The sequence below is a fragment of the Netta rufina genome (assembly GCF_964035555.1).
Source record: "Netta rufina genome assembly, chromosome: 13".
NCBI lineage: Eukaryota > Metazoa > Chordata > Aves > Anseriformes > Anatidae > Netta > Netta rufina.
The window spans coordinates 4,876,232-4,893,777 of record NC_140136.1 but is presented as its reverse complement, the minus strand read 5'-3'; the positions used below and the strand labels follow the sequence as shown (position 1 = coordinate 4,893,777).

Genomic DNA, 17,546 nt, shown 5'->3' with positions numbered 1-17,546 from the left:
GACTCTTGCAGAACAACAACTTAACCACTCAAGACCATGAGAGCATTATTGTGGTGAGTAACTTTCTGTCAGAATCTGGGAACAAATCCGTATGGTTCAGTAACACTCCTCTCAGTGCTTAAGCCTGTGCCCTACTGAAGTTGGGCAGATATGAAAGCACTTGTACCAATGCTGATGAATTTGGGCTGGATCAAACCAGTTTGGCCTATTGGTTTTTGCATGGTTTATTGTTCCTCTTCCCTTGCTTCCTAGAAGTATTATGATAGTTTCCTCACCAAGTTACATGAAACAGTACAGCATATGTAGGGTTAATCTGCTTCCAAAATGGCCTCCTTACTGGGCTACACAGTGCAATGTTATATATGTACTTTAAATAGTCAAAAAACATCATTTCCAGATGTGCCCTATAAAACCCTTAGGCTTAGTAGTTTCCTGAGGGGCTAATGCTGCCATATACAGAATGTCTCCATCTCTGATGGTATGTGAGCAAGGGATTGTTTTTGTAAGTGCGGATATGTGTATGTGTCACTGCAGTTTAACCCCCTGCTGACTTGGTTTGTAGAAATACCCTCTCAACATTTTTTTATCTTCTGTAGGTTGTGTTTATTTAGACATAGAAGTGTGTCAATAGCTACCTTCTTCCTTGTGCAAGAAAACACAAAATCTCAACAATTTATCAGAGAGGTGGAAATTGCTACCCCATCACTATAATTTAATTTAAGTCGCTGGCAATTTCCAGGAGCTTTTCCCAGCAGTCAGATCTAGAACTTCCCCACCACCTGATCGTATCACGTCCCTATGAATCCTTCTGCAACACAAGGCAGCGTGTAGCTGCCCGTAGGTGTGAACTATGTGTAGCTGCTTCTTAAGATACCCTTTTAGCTGGAGATAAGTTTCTGAAATGGCCTTTACTTTTCTTTGAGATCTGCTGTAGCTTTCATTTTTCTCTAGTGCCAAGGAAAGTTCAGGCTTCCAGTGAAAGCTGGTTGTTTTGGGGAAGGATTTTTTTAATAAAAGATATCAGGTAGCCCTGCTGTGAGCAGGAAGGTTGGACCAGGTGGCCTCCAAAGGTCCCTTCAGCCTAAATAATTCAGTGATCCTGAGTGAAGGCTGCTTCGGGTCAGTCCTGCCCTTCTGCAGGTTGTGCCCCAGCCGTTAAGGAATCAGAGGTTTCTGGGCATCAAAGCTCACTGCCATTGTACAGCCAACCTGTGCTACTAGGAGGTACTGCTGTTGCTGTGTGCTTGTGTTGTGTTGCAGAGGCACACAGTGATTTGCTGTGCAGACCACACCACCTTCCCTATCTAGATGTCACTGGAACAGATCAATATTACAACTCGTCCCTTCCTGGTAGGGGATCAGTCGCCCGTCACTGGGCGATGCGAGACAGCAGGTTCCACAGAAGGCAAACACAGGCTGCTTCATGCTGCCACTTCTCCATCCTGACTGTACAGGCAGAGCCTTCACCCCCTTGACAGTGTCTGCTGTGGCTATTCCCTGCATTTAGCAGGGTCGGGGCTGAACAAAAAAGCCCATTTTTTGTAGGCTGGCAGCCTGGGTTTCATTGGTAAAATTCACATTAACATTAACCTGCTCGTGTGTGAAAGCAGCTGTTGTGAAACATGCTTATTTTGGGCAGACTGACTGGGGCTGAAGGCCTTAAGGAGATGAGAGGGAGAGCAAAAATCAGAAGAGGCTGCCTTAGTAAAGCTCCAGATGCCATCCAGATAAAATATCTGGTGTTCAGTTGCTTAATACAAAATGTCCTAGCTGCTGCTTAGGGCCTTACTTTTAAATGGGTACTGGGAATCCCTTTAGCTCGAGATTGGAAAAGCCCGAGGCACCATCATGTAGAGAGAATACATTGTTCTAGTACCATTTCCTAAATTACAAAGGAAGTAACAACAACATAAGTTCATTACACTGTCAGTGGCAGGTATGACCTCTAATGCATTTACTGAGCATAAACCACATCGGTTGGCGTAGTAGCAAAGAAGGAATTGTCGATCTCAACTTCCAAAAAGTTACATTCTTGATTTTGATAAATAGAGGCCTTCCAGGTAAAAACAGTGCTGTATTTCTTTTCATGAGTTATCAGCTGTATGTGAGCTTGAACTCTTATATAAAAGACATGTATTTGTTTGGTGGTTTTCTATTTTTTTTTTTTTTCCCTTTAGAGAGATGTTATTACCAAAGCAGTGAAGCAGATTTGTCCTTGCTATATTACATACCGAATAACTGTTCTACTGCTCCTGTTTTCATTGAAACCATTATAAAAATTTTACTCCTTTGCTGTGTTTTATGAATTTACACTGATATAGTTAAAAGCAAAACTTTTCAGAGGATTCACAGCAAGGGTATGCTTAAGCTTCTGTGTAAAACGCACAGCCCACCTCTAATTTCTATCCTGATGCTTTTGTCCCTTTTTAAAAGTAGTGACCTTTCTTTTTGCAAGAAAAATGTTTCCCTGCAGAACTCTTACTCTAGTTGCAACCTTCTAATTATTATTTTTTTCTCTTTATTTTATTTCATTTTTTTAAAGGCAATTGCACCTTTGCTGGAAAACAACCATCCTCCTCCTGACCTCTGTGAATTCTTCTGCAAGGTATCAAAGCAGCTTTCTAAAATCTAATCGCTGTATATGACTGTAGTTCTTTGAGGGGATTGTTGCTTTTTTTCTTTAACTCCTTGCCTCGTGCCCAAATTGATCTCCTCTTTTGGTCAACAGCTGGTGATAATGGAATAGTTGACAGCACCATTATGATAAATAGATACATACTCTTCACACACCAGACTGCACAGTATTGATAATCCATGACAGTTAAGATCTTCAGACAACCCCACCCCAGCCTGGGTACATGAAATGCCCTACTGTATGTTCTATTTAGCTAATGCAAAAATCGTTGGAGTCACTGGGTTCAGATGTGTTGGTAATGTGATGCATAACTCAGCTGTAATGGTTTTATGTCATGGGGTAATGGTAGTGGAAAGATCGTAAGGACCCATCCTCTTTCCTGGAAAATCCAGGCTTCTGCTGCATTGTGCATCTTTTCTGTACAGTTTCAAGTGCTTTGGAGTGCAAAGTTTCTGGATTTGAAAGTACTACTTTTTCTCTAGGTCTCTTTGCATTTCAGTTTCAAGGCTGCTTTAAGCTGCTTGCTGAAGACTGGATGTACATTTATAAAACAGCCTGGATGTTGCTTAAAATTCCCACCCGGAGTTACCTGTCAGCAGTTACTCCTGCAGAAATTGTCAGACTTCAAGAAAGAATTCTGACTTTATTTCACTTTGATAAGCCAGCCTTAGGGCCATTCCTAGTCTCAGATTCCAATACCTCCAAGACTCCGTGTTGCTCACCAGCCTCTCATTCTCCAAGCTATATGGGCACTTACTTTTTTTTTTTCCTTTTGGTCTCCATCAGAGATAGCTACTTATTTACCTCTAAAGGTGTGGGATGGGCTGTGTATAGTAGCAGCATGCAAATTTGTTTTTATAGGTTATGAACTCTCCCTCCTCAGAGATTACAGAACTTGAGTGGGCAAGGCTAATGAGTAGACTATGGTGTCTTCACAATTGGCCCTGCCTTGAGCAAGGGTTGGGACAGATGAGCTCCTAAAGTCCTTTCCTGCTTGAATTACTCTGACTGATATATTGGGATATATCCCAAAAACTATTAAATTCCAGTGAGTTTCCTGAAGAATAAGCAGTAGGGAAAGCAATTTGCACAGTTCATGAGCTTCCATTATAATTTTTTATTAGACACCAGCAAATTTGTAGGACAGAACAGTGTTACAAGTATCCTATTCCCAGGAAAGATAAATTAGCCCTTGGATTTTATTACTCTAGGGGTAATCTGTGCACAGGGTGTGAAGCCAGGGGAGACCCATTCTGATAATTCCTGCAGCTCACAAAATGACCTGTTGCTCCTTACAGCACTGCCGAGAGCGCCCGCGGTCGATGGTTGTGATAGAAGTGTTCACGCCAGTGGTACAGAGGATTCTCAAACACAACATGGTGAGTGAAAGAAACTTTTTACATCACAAAGCTGTGGCAAAGAGTAGCAAATAAATAGAATAAAATATTTAAGGCAGTTGACTTAACTGTGATCTCAAGGATGAGTCTCATCCCTCTGTAGCAAGACAAGCAACTTCTTTTCACCAACTGGTATAATGTTAGAAACCATCCGCTGTCCTCCTGTATCCAGCATGAATCCAGTAGAAAACAGTTCTTATTTCTTATTTTTATAACATTATTATTATTTAACTCCTCGAGTTTACAGAACTAGCTAGAAAGCCTAAGATGGCGAAAAGGTCGTATTCCTGGCTCCGTGCCTGTGCTCTCCAGACATGTAAACATTTTTGAATATTCTGTAGTGTTCAATGAAATATTCTGTAAATGTTATTCTTGGAGTTCAGGGTAATTTTTTTTTAAAGAATCCAGAGCTCTTGAGGGGTCTCAAGTAAAATCTAAATGCATAGTGTAATGCTTGTATTTGGTTAGCTTCAGAGAATTGGGTATATTTACTGTACTTAACATTTGCAGATTGAAAATCAACATGTCTGTACCGCAGTGTGTAGTCAGAGAATTTACGGTGTCATATATTAATTGGAGTGGATTTGGGCACTTTACTGCTCTCCGGGGATTTTTGTACTGAATAGTCTTTTAGAGAATGTGTGTGTGTGCATGTAAATAAAGTAATCCTTCAGGGGGACAGTGCTGTTGGCAGTAAACTTCATAACCTTAGGAGGCCACGTGCAATTTAGTGTGCTTAGAGCAGGAAACCTAGCTGTCTGTTCCAACCTCTGCCACTAATTTCCTCTGGGGTCTTTGATAAGTTCATGGCCAGTTCTGTTCCACAGTTTCCAACTTACCAAACGGAGAAAGAGTGCTTCATTTATCTGTCATTTTGAAGTTTCAAATGATCGAGGATAGCTCATTGTGTTGCTGATAGCACCGAGTACGTGCAGGACTGGAGCTTATCACGTGCTGAGTTGTGCTGGGAGCACTCGGCAGCCTCTCCCTGCCTTTTGATCACAGCTGGTTGTGGGCTCAGCCCAAATGTTTGAGTACAAGCACTACTGCTTTATCCTTTAGGAGTAAACAATATTGATAGCGTGCCTTGTTTTGTACGTGTTACAGTGACAGGTCATTCTATTATTTTTGGAGGTATTTTATTTTAAAGCTGTCAGCAGTGACGTGCTCTTTATGATCTCTTGGGCTTTTGTTCTAATTTCAGTTAGGACACTTACACAGGTTGAAAAAAATGAATTGTAACTGCACGAGCTATTTTGCAAGGAGTTTCCATGAAGTTAAATGGCACCAGGGGATATACGAAGCATGTGCGGTCTCATGCTGTTGAACCAAGTGCATTTGCACCTGCTAGAAGGAGCTGTTGGATGTTCGGTGGTGTGAATTGTAATGGAATTGCCGACAGTCTTTTTCCTGGGTCATATTGGCAAAGAGTGACTCTAGGCTTGAAGGGAACATGGTTCTGTCTAGGGCTGTATTCACATTTTTGGTGATTTTTCCTAGTTGTACAGCTGATGAGATGTTAATATAGGTTGTGCGATAGCAGTGCCTGAAATCAAAACAAGGAAGGAAGAATTCAGCACTTTGAGAGCGTGTCTTCCCTTTCACAGTGCCCTCATTCGTTACCACTTGCAGCATTTCTTTAAGATTTTGGTTGCCATTAATTTCTTCAGGATGACTTCCTCTTCCTTGAGGGATAACAGGGAGGGATTGCTGTACTCACAGGCCTTGTTCACCACTTGGAAGTGTAGTTTTGTAGCTCTGTAACACCTGCATAATAAGAATCACAGAATCACAGAATTTCTAGGTTGGAAGAGACCTCAAGATCATCGAGTCCAACCTCTGAAAGGTTACACCTGTGTAAATTAGCAGGAATGTGCTGTGGAATAGCATTCACCAGACAGCAGATTGTATTCCTTCCACATCTCAAAATAGCAGGTAAGGCGAGGAGATGCTGGATTTCAGAGAGCAGGTGCCTTCCTCTGGAAGCAAGCAACTGTGGAGCTTACCAGTCAAATTCATGTTGTACCTGGAGTACAACAGAGAAAGAACTGACCTGTGGTTTTATAACTGATCATTTAATCATCACATGTCAAAAAAGATTTTCTCTAAAAGCAGAGTAGGTACAATGTCAAATATTGAAGTAAAAATTCAGGTTTGAGTCGCTCTTCTAAGAAACTGCAGTTATGAGTGGAAGCAAAAACGTACAATAATAAAAAATGCATTTCAAAGTAAAGGTACAAAATTAAACATATGAAAGAAAAATAACTGCAGGTAGGAACACTGAACATGCCTTTTGTTTTGAAATGGGTCTGGGGGGAAAGAGGAGATTGTAAATCATGCCATTATTAGCGAGTAGCACATTACTTCAGCATGCAGTGGTATTGTGCTCCTGAAGCTGTCAGCATAACAAGAGAGTGAATTCAGCTGTGTTTGAATTGATTTCTTTTGAAAACCCACAGTTTCAATGTACATTGCAGGCATGTTTCACCGTCTTCACTGAGTCTCTCCTTTTTGGACAGGATTTTGGGAAATGCCCTCGGTTGCGTCTGTTTACTCAGGAGTACATTCTGGCTTTGAATGAGCTGAATGCTGGAATGGAGGTGGTGAAGAAGTTTATCCACAGGTTGGTTACATTCAGTTTTACAGTGTGTTTTCCAGTCCTGTGTGCACACTTCCTTACATTACTTCTCCCAGCCCTGCTCACGTCTGTAGTTAGCTGGTAGAGTAGCTGGTGCTTTTTGGTACTGGCAAACAGCAAATAAGTGAGAGGTGGCCATGAGGAGATGTTGCTGAAGGGTTTTTTTAGCTTATTCTTAAATATGGCTGGGGATTTCTGTGTTTCATCCTGGAGGTGAATGGACACATCTGTGTGTACATGCCTTTTATGCACTGAGACTCAGAGCCTCTACAGAGAGATTCCCATCAACTTCAGACCCTGCAATGATCACATGTGAGCTTTCAGGGGTACTACGTCATGTAAACTGAGGACACAGCTCAGCCTTCTTCTGAAGTAGGACTATTTGGAAGGGATTTACAGGGTTAAAATGTTCTGTTACGGCCTGTCTGAAGATTCCCTGAGGCTGTCTATCCAGTTCTGGCACCCTGTTCTGTCTGACTGTTTTTGCCCACAGAAATCTTCATTGCAGTGACGTTGTCTTGGCTTTTGTTTTTCAGCATGCATGGTCCGACTGGACAATGTCCCCATCCCAGAGTCCTGCCAAATCTCGTGGCTGTCTGCTTAGCAGCCATTTATTCATGTTATGAGGAATTTATCAACAGGTCAGTATGAATTCTTAGTTCACCACATGTTACTCCCAAACTCGTGGCGTCAAAGAGTTTTCATTCAGGCTGTAAACAAGATCGGCATGAGCATGGGTGTGGGTATGCAAGAGCATGTCTTCATTCTTGCTCCACCCATTGCTAGCGTTACATGTGGGTGTTCTGTACGGTCACATGCGTGTTTTTGTAGGTATGTGACTGAATTTGTTACGCTTTGCATGTTTGGAAATCTGAGGACAAGAAGATGCCGAATCCCCATTCACTTGGACTCACTGTGGCATGCTCCATGGCAGTGAGGCTGGCATGTCATCACTGCACAGCTTTAGCTCCTGTGCTTGAACAATAGCAGTGCAGGTGCCACAGGAGCTCAGCACTTCCAGAACTGAAGTGCTGCAAGATGCAGGAACTTTGGGGATGCAGCGCAGCAGCCAGCTGTGTGCAGACCTTGGCCACTATTGAGATGTTCCTCTGAGGCAGGCTGCAGCTGTAGCTGGCCTTTTAGAATAGCAGAAGATGAGAGTTTTGCTCTTTAGAACAGCAAAAGGTGAGAGTGCTCCACAGCAGCCTCTGGGAACTGAGCACTACCCAGAGCAGCCTCAGTTTTACTCTCTTTCTGGCACATGAAGTGGGTGTTACACCTAAATCAAATGGAATGGTAAGATCCTGAAGAAGGGGGTTGTGTGGAGATCCCCGTGTATCTATAGCTTTGAACCTGAGCTGGTTTCATGATGCTGTCTCCATTATCATGGAAAATCTGATTCCCGACCTACCACAAAATAGATGCTGCAGTTCCTGACACACGAGCCAGTTTCCAGTAGACACCGAGGGTTCCCTTCTGTTATGTTTCCTGTTTGTTTATGGCTATCTGACTTTCCTCATGGTAGAGCACGGACGGGGGCTGCTTAGTGTCCAACAGAAATTCCAGACGCGAGGGCTGCAGACAAATGTCTGGGCATGTACTGTAGCCAGATACATACTTGGGCATGGATCCTGTTACAGCTTTGCACAACTTGGATGGGAAAGTTCACCTTTGTACTAAACTGGCGTGTCAATTAGACTAATGAAAAGCTGAAATGTTTGCAGAGTAGGGGCTGCAGAACAGTCCTGTCGGTGCCTTTTAATATTTTTAATTGATTTCAATAATCTGATTACCCGGGAGAAAGCAATCGGTGGGCTGGGGTGAAACATGGTGGGAAATTGCAAAAGATGTTGGTTTCTCAGTGTTGCCCTCTCCCTCCTGCTTTCTGCTGTTAAGTCTGGTTATCAAAATTGTTTGTTTATTTTTAAAATTCAGCCGAGACAATTCGCCAAGCCTGAAGGAAATTCGGAATGGCTGCCAGCAGCAGTGCGACCGAAAGCCTAATCTCCCCCTCCGCCTTCTTCACACGAGTCCTGACCTGGTCTCTCAAGAGGCCACCTTGACTGAATCGCGGCTCAAACCAGTCATCGTCACTTCGAACGAGATCCACGTGGAAGTGGAGCGCAACAACACGGCTAACCAGAAGATGACAGCCAACGTGGGCAATGACAGCGAGCCCAACCTGATCGACTGCTTGATGGTCAGTCCCACCTGCAGCACCATGAGCATCGAGCTCAGCGCCCAGGCAGACAGGATCCTCGGCTGCTATGTCGAAATACTCAAGATGCTGTGAGTAACTGTGTTAAACAGCTCTTTGAACAATGTCATCCTAATGATGGGGGGGGGCTTTTCCCACAGGCCTGGTGTCATCAAACATCTGTGACCAGCAAGCACACGGTTATAAATCCATCTCCAGCACTGGAGGCCAGCCTCTGAAAGAGACATCTGGCACTGCCAATACATACTATAAATAGCTTTAGGAAGATGAAAAGGGAAAGCTGATTTGTACAGTGAGCCTCGGGCATATTACAGAAGACAGGATATTGTTGCCAGTGGTTTCTCTTTTGTTCTTAGCCACCGGAAAAAAAATAAAAAATCTATTTGTCTCCCAAGAGCTCTTGGGATTGCCTGAGACAAAGCTAGAAAAGACAGGTCTGTTGCTGGTGCAGTGGTAGGCAGCACTGCTCCCCTGGCTTCAGCAGGAGGTAGATGAGGCCAGTGCCTTTCACTTAAGTGTTCTCCCTGCAAATGTCTGTAGAAGTTCTAGGACTTGCTCAGATTTACTTCAGTTACAATGGATCCTCTGTTGACTGATTGCTTTCATACAGCAAACCTGGATTAATGAACCAGTGCTCAGATAACCTTTAGCATATGATGTCTCCACGGTTTCCTGGGAAGCAGATCCTCTGAATATCTCCAAGAGGAATGTAGAATAAGAAATTCTTTAGGGAAAGCTTCTTTGTCTCCTGGATAAATAAATGAAGTGAAGGGGTAACACAAAAGGTAGACTGCAGGATAGAAGCTTGTAATAGAACCGTGTGTTAATGAAGTGTAGTAAACCAACCCGAAACAGTTTTGTGGCCTTTGACAGCTAGCTCTGTTACTGGGTTGCATATGTCTGTGGGCAATTAATGGACTATTAAACAATGTAACGCTTAATGAAGTGATAGTTGATATTTTTTAGATTACACGATAGTGGGTTAAATTTGGCCTCCTCTGTCAACTGTGAGCATTTGCCATGCTGAAGTCAAATGCCAGCTTGAGTATTCACTCTCTAGGAACTGCTTGAAGTGCCATGATGGAGGATTTTGTGAAAGTTTTTCCCCATGTTTTCAGTGTTTTCAGAGTATATAATGCCAATTTCAACATAATTCCTTTACTCACTCCTGTGCTGTCTTGCAAATACATTCATACACACCCAGAATTGGAGGCAGTGTAAGTGAATCCAAGATACTGTTCCTATTACATTCTTGAGTGGGAAGTTGCTGAAGGATGATTTTTTTCCCCTTGCCTAGCCTCCTCTCCCCTTAAAAAAATGTTTGCATTAGAATAGCACAGTATCTGGCTTTGCTTTATCTGATGGCTTCTAAGTCTTCATGCACCCAGGTGCTGCATTAAACATGTGGTGTATTTATTCCTGTCCCCTTGACTCTAGATGTTTTCCATAAACACTATGAACTCTCTCAGTCCTGATGCTGGCTTGGGTGCTGACTCATTAAGCATTGACGGTTTTGGTTTCATCATGCAGCTGACACACACTTATAAACAAATTCACAAACGGGCATGTTCTTCCTCACGGTCTCCCTAAACTTTGTAAGTTTGATATGCCAGGTCTCCATTTCCATATTAGTTCTTGCACAAAGAAATTATTTCTTAGTTCACTCCATACTTTAAAATAACTTTTTTTGATGTTTGCTTTCTTTTTTTAAATTTTTAATCAAGTTCTTCAACAGCAAAAGTGAATATAGGAATCTGTTATTGCTATTGCACGGGTTGTAGGGCAGAACAGCTTTGTGCCCTTTTTCAGATTGTACACTGGTAATTCTGAAGGGCAAAGCCCACAAGACTCATACAGTGCAGGAGCAGTGATACTACACAATTGGTGCAACTTCCCTTGGATTGCCTTGCCAAAGTCCACACCCAGCTTTAGAAATCACAACTTATGAAAATATAGGACAGTTTCTAAGGCAGAGCCATAGCTGGTATATATTGTTGTAGCTCCACTGAATTGGGTTCACTTCTTTTCCTGTTTACTCCCTGATTTTTATTTTATTTTTTTGGCTTCCAAAAGCATTGCTGCAGAAATTAGTTCTGCTCCTGATCCTGCCACTGGCATACTGGGAGATCTTAAGACAAGTTGCTTCTTTTTGTGCCTCATTTGCCTTACTTGTAAATGTAGGTAAAGATGCTGAAAGATGTTTTAATAAACAACCAGTGTTGGGAAAGCACTGTAGAAGGGCTAGTATTACTGACAAAAATGCCAGATAATCCCGCTGTGATGCGCACTGTTAGCATGCTTAAGCTCTTCTTGAACAAAGTCTTTCTGATGCTCTAAATCCTGTTACTGTACTTTGAAAAATGGAGAATGTGAATAAAGAGAATTGGAGTTCATGCCAATAGGAAGAAAACATTCATTATAAAAACAACAGCTATCCAGGAGCTGAGCTCTCAGCAGGCAGTCACTAAAATAATGTTCTTATTAATATCAGTGGTAAGCCAAACATAAATAAGTTGCTTAGCATTGAATTTAATTGTTCTTTTAGGTGTCTGACTCAATATCATCATCAAAACAAGAGTCACCAACAATGATATCTTTTTTACATAATTAACTTAGGGCAGCGGGGAGTAATTTATTTAGGCAGATTTTAATTATTGAAAGTCTAGCAAATATGAGTTCTTAACAGTTATCTTCAGCAGAGGACATTTTATTGTTCACCTAACTCCTACACAATACATACTTGTGAATAAAAAGCTTCTAATATCGATTAAAGCGTAGCAGCGATCATTTAATGATCACTGTAAGACTCCCTCCTTGCACAGAAGGCTAAACGTGCAGGTTAGAAAATTCGTCTGCGTGGTCATTTCCAAAGTACCAAGAATATCTCTGACCCTTTTTCTACTGTAGTTGAGCAACAAAACACAACTATTGCATACGAAAGGAAAACAGAAAGTCGTAGATTTTAAAATGTTGGCAGATGTCCACTTTAAGATGTCTGGGCAGATTTGAGAGGAGAGACAGAACAGCAGAACATGATATTTTTGTCCTGTGCTCAGGAGTGGATCAAACTTCTGTGTCAATATTCCCTAATGCATCCTGGACTCTGTGAGGGTTATTCATGCCAGCCGGTGCCTCCTGAATGCCACAAGGCTGAAATTGGTGCGTAGAAAATGCACTAAATTAATTGAAATCTTTCTGTTCATCAGATTGAATTAGAGGATCTGAGAGCTGCTCAGCACTGTCCAGCTCCTTACTTGCATGTTAATGTCACCGTGCATTAGGGAATAGGTGGTGCTAAATTTGCTTCTTTCGAAACCCCAAGTCGGGGGACTTGGTCATCTTTGTATTATCTGGTGGAGTTGCCTAAAAGATGTTTGATCTTGTCAAGCCGCTTGGTCTGGAGAAATGAGCTATTTCTGAGCAGTCGTTCGTTGCTTCTTTATTACGCTCTAAAAACAAAGAGGGTTTGGGGCTCGCGGTCTCTCGGCGATAAGACCAACAGCTTTCCAAACGCCAGCATCCACTGGAGCTTCCCTTGCCTTCCCTGCATTCCCCAATAGGTCAGGGGCATGCTCTGCATATCCCCAGTGGATTCTCTTGTGTCGTGTTTATCAGGGTTGCCCTGGGCTGCTAATATGTTTTGGATTGTTTGTGCCGCACATGACATATGGGCAGGTTTTCATTTTGGTGAAAGGTGATCCTTGGGTAGGAAAATGTATTATGTGGACGGGCCAACGGCAACCGTGGCCCAAAGGCAAATCCACTGCGGAGGGGGAATTATTTTTGCGATACTACGGCTGGCCGAGGTGGTGGCCACGACAAGCACGGCCACGTTGTCAGGCTCCCGGTTACCTACAGCCAGAGCTGATCCCTCTGCCTCTCTCTGCCTGCTTCAGGTGCTCCCAGCTCATGCACGAGCTCCGAACGGAGCAAAAAAAAAAAAATAATAAAAAGGCAGCCGTCTGAAATGAAAGAAGAGCGCAGATGAGATGAGCGCAGACAGAAAGAAAGTGTTTTTGAAAAGGGAAGAGGTGGGAGGAGGAGAAACACCGTAGGCTTTTAATAAGTAGTTTAGTTTTATTCTTGTGCTATGTTTGTTTCATGTTTCCTAGCGCAGATTGAAGGGATTACAGGTTGCGTAGATCTTATGTTCAGGTCCCACTCATGTGACCGAGCTCTATATATTTCATAGGAGACAGCTTTCTTTCTCTCTTCTCCTCCCAGGAAAAGAGGCGATGATCTGTTTTTGCTGCCCTCTCGCAGACCTTGCTTCACAAATGGCTGCAGCACATAACCCCCAGCTTTCATCAGTCCAATTCTCTCTGCAGTGTTTTGCTTGGTGTTGGGCTATTACAAAGCAGCTTTTTTTTCTTCCCATTGCAATTTCCTTTGAAGAGCAGCCATGAAAAATTGATTGGTTCACATTATTACTAATGATAACTCTCCAGATTGCTCAAGGAGGAATTTTGGTGGTGTAACACTTAACCTGAGATGTCGCGGGAACTAAGCCTCGAAGTGGGTTTCAGCTTTTAAGGCTCTGCTACGGAAGATTTGTGACTGCTTTATCTCACGTGATGCGAAACACCTTGAGCACCTTTCAGTTTTCTCACTCAGCCTTTCGACATTTGGGTCTCTCTGCTCTAAATTTTGCTCTTGAAGTTATTTCTGCTGCATCGAGCAACAAAAACCTGTCATTTTTAGAGTAAAATCAGGCGCTGGTTTAGGAGGAATTTCCAAAGTATGTGCATAATAATAATAACAATAATAACAAAGATCGTGCTCATTAGGTTCCTCGGCTCTTTGAGGACACAGAGGCAGGCACTGAGGTCCATGCATGAGCTCAGTGTTCAGCTGAACCTAGAGACCATTTGCACAAACTGTGAACTGTGTTCTTGCACTTACCAAACAGAACACAATTTTTGATTGAGGCAAAAATTAGGCTCAATGACTTTTAAAATGAATGGCATGGGCATGAAGTTTCTTTTTTGTGTTACTGTAGCTTGACACATGATATGTTTTGTGCCTCAAATGCTAAAGAAAAGGAGAGGAAAATCAACAAGGTATGTTCATCAGGGGGCATAGCCAAGACTCTCAAATGTTATTTGCTTTATGTTTTGAGGAGAACCAGCGCTGAGGTTTTTGCCTGGCCTGTACATCCTCCATTGCCAGCCTGCCTGCCTTTAAGCTCCAGCCTCGTACCTGACTGAGCTCTTTTGTGGTTGTTTAATCAGTGCAGGTGGGGGAAGAGACATCTCCCTGAACTCAACACGGTGTTGTGGTTCTTGGCCTGTTGGCAGGGGAGTTTCAGGAAGGAAACAGCTGGGAAAGTACATGCTAGGATTGTCTGGTAACACACCTGTGAAAAGGGCAGGGCTGTTTGCTGAAGTACCTACCGAATGGCACGTAGCTGCATATGGCATGGGAAATCAAAGCGTCCACATTGAACTTGGGACTTCTGCACAGTAGTGTGGAAGAAGAGCTACTAACCCATCCCATGGATTTTGTACAGCGTTCATCTGTTTTTTAATATCCTAAGCTACTACCAGCTCCTAGTTCTTGTGGGTTGGTTACTTTGAGATATTATATTGAGTTATATTGGTTATTGAGATATTTTTGTAACCTGGAGTCATACCACTTTTCGGCAAGTGATAATTACTTCTCTGATGGATTGTTAAATGATAATTATTAATTAAAATTTTTTTAACTGCTTCTTAAGAATACTCTGCTCAGGCACACCCAGTTTCATTGTGTCCATGAGCATACCCTGGTGAGCTGTCCCACATGGTGTGTGTTAACCTCTCTCAGTTTATGGAAACCACTCTCTTACGTGGTTCAGAAAGTGGGTGAGACTTCTGGAAATGCATTCATTTAGAACCTTGTCTTTGCAAAAAATGCATCATTTTGGAACAGTTCCTGTGCATATGTTGCCTGTTTCTAATGCTATCAGTAGTGCTGTCCGTTTGGGAACATTACGCTTCGTTCCTTCCTAACGAAACATCAGACTTGTGTGCCAAGTTTGCAGTAAGCTGCAGCCAATAATCCAGCTTTTGAAACTAAAATCCAAAGGGTAACAGCAGTAAAAGGAGACTGTAGGATCCTACACATTGTCTTGTACAGACACTCCAAAGTTTTTCACACCATCTTGCTGGGTTCTGTTCCCGGTTCTGGTGCTGACTTGCTGGATTCACTTCTCCTCTCTGTTCTTTGCTTCGCTCAAGTTACATGTACGATGGTCGTGCCTGCTGTGCAGTGTGTTGTTACTGCGGTTAATTAGTACTAACTGATTGCTGGCTGGCTGAGCTTGTTTGAAGGAGCAGGGTGGCCTCTTGTGAGGTGTCTTTCCTACGTGAGGAGCTGGACTGGCTATGCTGCAGGCGCTGGAGCAGCCACGACGTGCAGGCAGATCAAGACAATGCACTGCCAGGGTGCTTTGCAGCGACCCGTGCAGGCTGCAAAGCTGCTAAAGGATGTTCTCTTTACCCTAGTTCATGTGAACATCCCCTTCTGGTGGCTCCTCCTAGGAGGGCAGCGCCGTATATTGACAGCAGAGAATAGAACAGGGCATCAGCTGGCAGCGAACACAACTGAGAGGAGCCACCTCTCGCAGGGTACGCTGAGCTCTCTGCAGTGGTATCCTCATCTGTCCTCTTCCACTCATAATTCAGGGATTTGTGAACGAATTGTGAATGTGCACGGCAATCTCTGGAAAAGTTAAGCAAGGTACAGCAAAAAAAAGTGTCAGATGGATGCCGCGCAATTATTTTCTAAATCAGCCTGTGGAATTGTATTTGTTAGGTGTGGGTCAAAAATGGGGGCTTATCTTTCTTTCTACAACTAGACCGATGCCTTCTAGCAAAGGAAAATAAATTCCAATTAAATGCAGAATAGAGCTGTAAATAGCAATGGCCTGGTAATTGCTGTACCAACCTAGATGAAAGTATTACTTAGTGATTAAATGTCAACAGGTTTCATAAACAGCAAATGTCTTTAAGTTGACATAAAGAAGGCCTCTCATTGTAAATACCAGATTTATTGTGTCCCTGTGGAGAATGTGCTGAAAATGGAACAGGAAATGTCACCGTAGCTCTTTGGAGTATCTCAATAAAGCAAAAGAGTTGTTGATGCCTGCAGTAAAAAGCTTTTGACTTCTCGAACTAGCTGTTGACAAACCATATTCTGTGCATGCTATCCTGTTAATAAAATGTTCCTCTTTCAGGTCAGACTATGATGACTGGAGACCAGCCCTGGCCAGCTTGCTTCAACCTATCCCGTTTCCCAAGGAGTAAGTTTGCCCTGTCTTAGTATTTACTGATAATTCTTGTTAATGTTGTTTTATGGTGAAACAAGGTCAGGTAAAACCTGACTGTAATAGTGGCTTTGTGCCCCCAGTTATTGAGGTGGGATTCAGAGTTGACTTTTACAGATAGAGGCACCCAAAGTCTTCCTCACCTTCATCTTCCTTCCCCACTTCTCTAAGATGATCTAAAAGAGAAAAGTGGTTCACTAGAGACAGGCAGACAAGAAAGGAAGGGAAGCTGGTGAGGAGGAGAGTAAAGTGAGAGATTTAGTGGAGGAGGATGCTTCACTGGCGTCACAGAGACTCGTATCGTTTGTATTTTGCATTAAATGAAGAAGCTACCCTACGGATCAGCCAGGCTCCCTCGGAAACCTATTAATGAGCAGTAGTGTTTATAAAATGCAGACCTCCATGGACAAACATTACAACCTATAATTGTACAATTTGCTAGCTTATCACGTCCCCTAATGACCTGGTGTCTTGAATCACAGAGGTCTAATCCTCTGTGCCAGGTTACCTGGGCTACAGCAAGAGCTTGGAAATAGGCAACAGAGGCATCATTTACCTAAGTCAAACTCGAGTCCTGGGGGAGGTGTAAGCCGTACCATGATGCAAGTCACTTCACAGAATGACCATTAATTGCTTTGCTGATGTATGATATTAATTAGGTTTGAACATACTTTGATTGCATTGCAATTAAAGAATTCACCTGGCTGTTGGAGGTAACCAAAATTCTGTTCATAATTATATAGCTGCATTGTAAGTCTCTCACTTGGTTTCTTCTGACCCCGAAGCTCCCACTGATGTTAGCCTTGGATGCTTGTTTAAGGCAGAATGCAGGAAGAGCCACAACATTCAATCCGAGTGCTATTTTTTCTTCATTTTTTCCCCCTAGGTTAACGAAGGAGACTTTACCTGATCTTTTCTGGAAAGATTATTCTTTTTGTCTTGTGTGCTGCAGTTGCTTAGCAAATCCTCTTATTATCTGGAAAGAAATGAAAAGTGTTTTTTTTTTCTTCTTTATTTCTTTTTCCCCTTTCCTCATCACAAATCCTCATGATATTTTGTTTTGAATTTCAGGGCGCTTGCACATGAGAAATTCACAAAGTAAGTTGGTGCTTGTTTGTTTCGTTAAGGGGAGTGATTACTTAAAATACTTGTACTAGTCAATAACAGTAGCGATGCATTATTTAATATGGTGTCTCTAAGGTTTTTTATCTGTGTGGGGCTGTGAGCATGTTCTGTTAACAATATAAAGATGTAGTTTTCTTTGTAATTTACTGCGACAGCAGGAGCCCAAGGACCAAAGGCACTAGATGCTGATAGAATTTACAAACCAGTTTGTCACTGCACATCTCTGA

General features: G+C 42.6%; 1 protein-coding gene across 1 annotated transcript in view; it reads left to right on the top strand.

Moving 5' to 3' along the window:
- The window catches only part of CMIP (c-Maf inducing protein), a 128,163-nt gene that overhangs the window by 96,538 nt on the left and 14,079 nt on the right, over nt 1–17,546 (top strand). The window contains exons 5-12 of the mRNA XM_084294408.1: nt 12–53; nt 2,543–2,605; nt 3,934–4,014; nt 6,552–6,655; nt 7,207–7,311; nt 8,606–8,959; nt 16,105–16,170; nt 17,266–17,292. Of these exons, the coding sequence (XP_084150534.1) occupies nt 12–53; nt 2,543–2,605; nt 3,934–4,014; nt 6,552–6,655; nt 7,207–7,311; nt 8,606–8,959; nt 16,105–16,170; nt 17,266–17,292 (842 nt within the window). The remainder of the gene's footprint in view (nt 1–11; nt 54–2,542; nt 2,606–3,933; nt 4,015–6,551; nt 6,656–7,206; nt 7,312–8,605; nt 8,960–16,104; nt 16,171–17,265; nt 17,293–17,546) is intronic.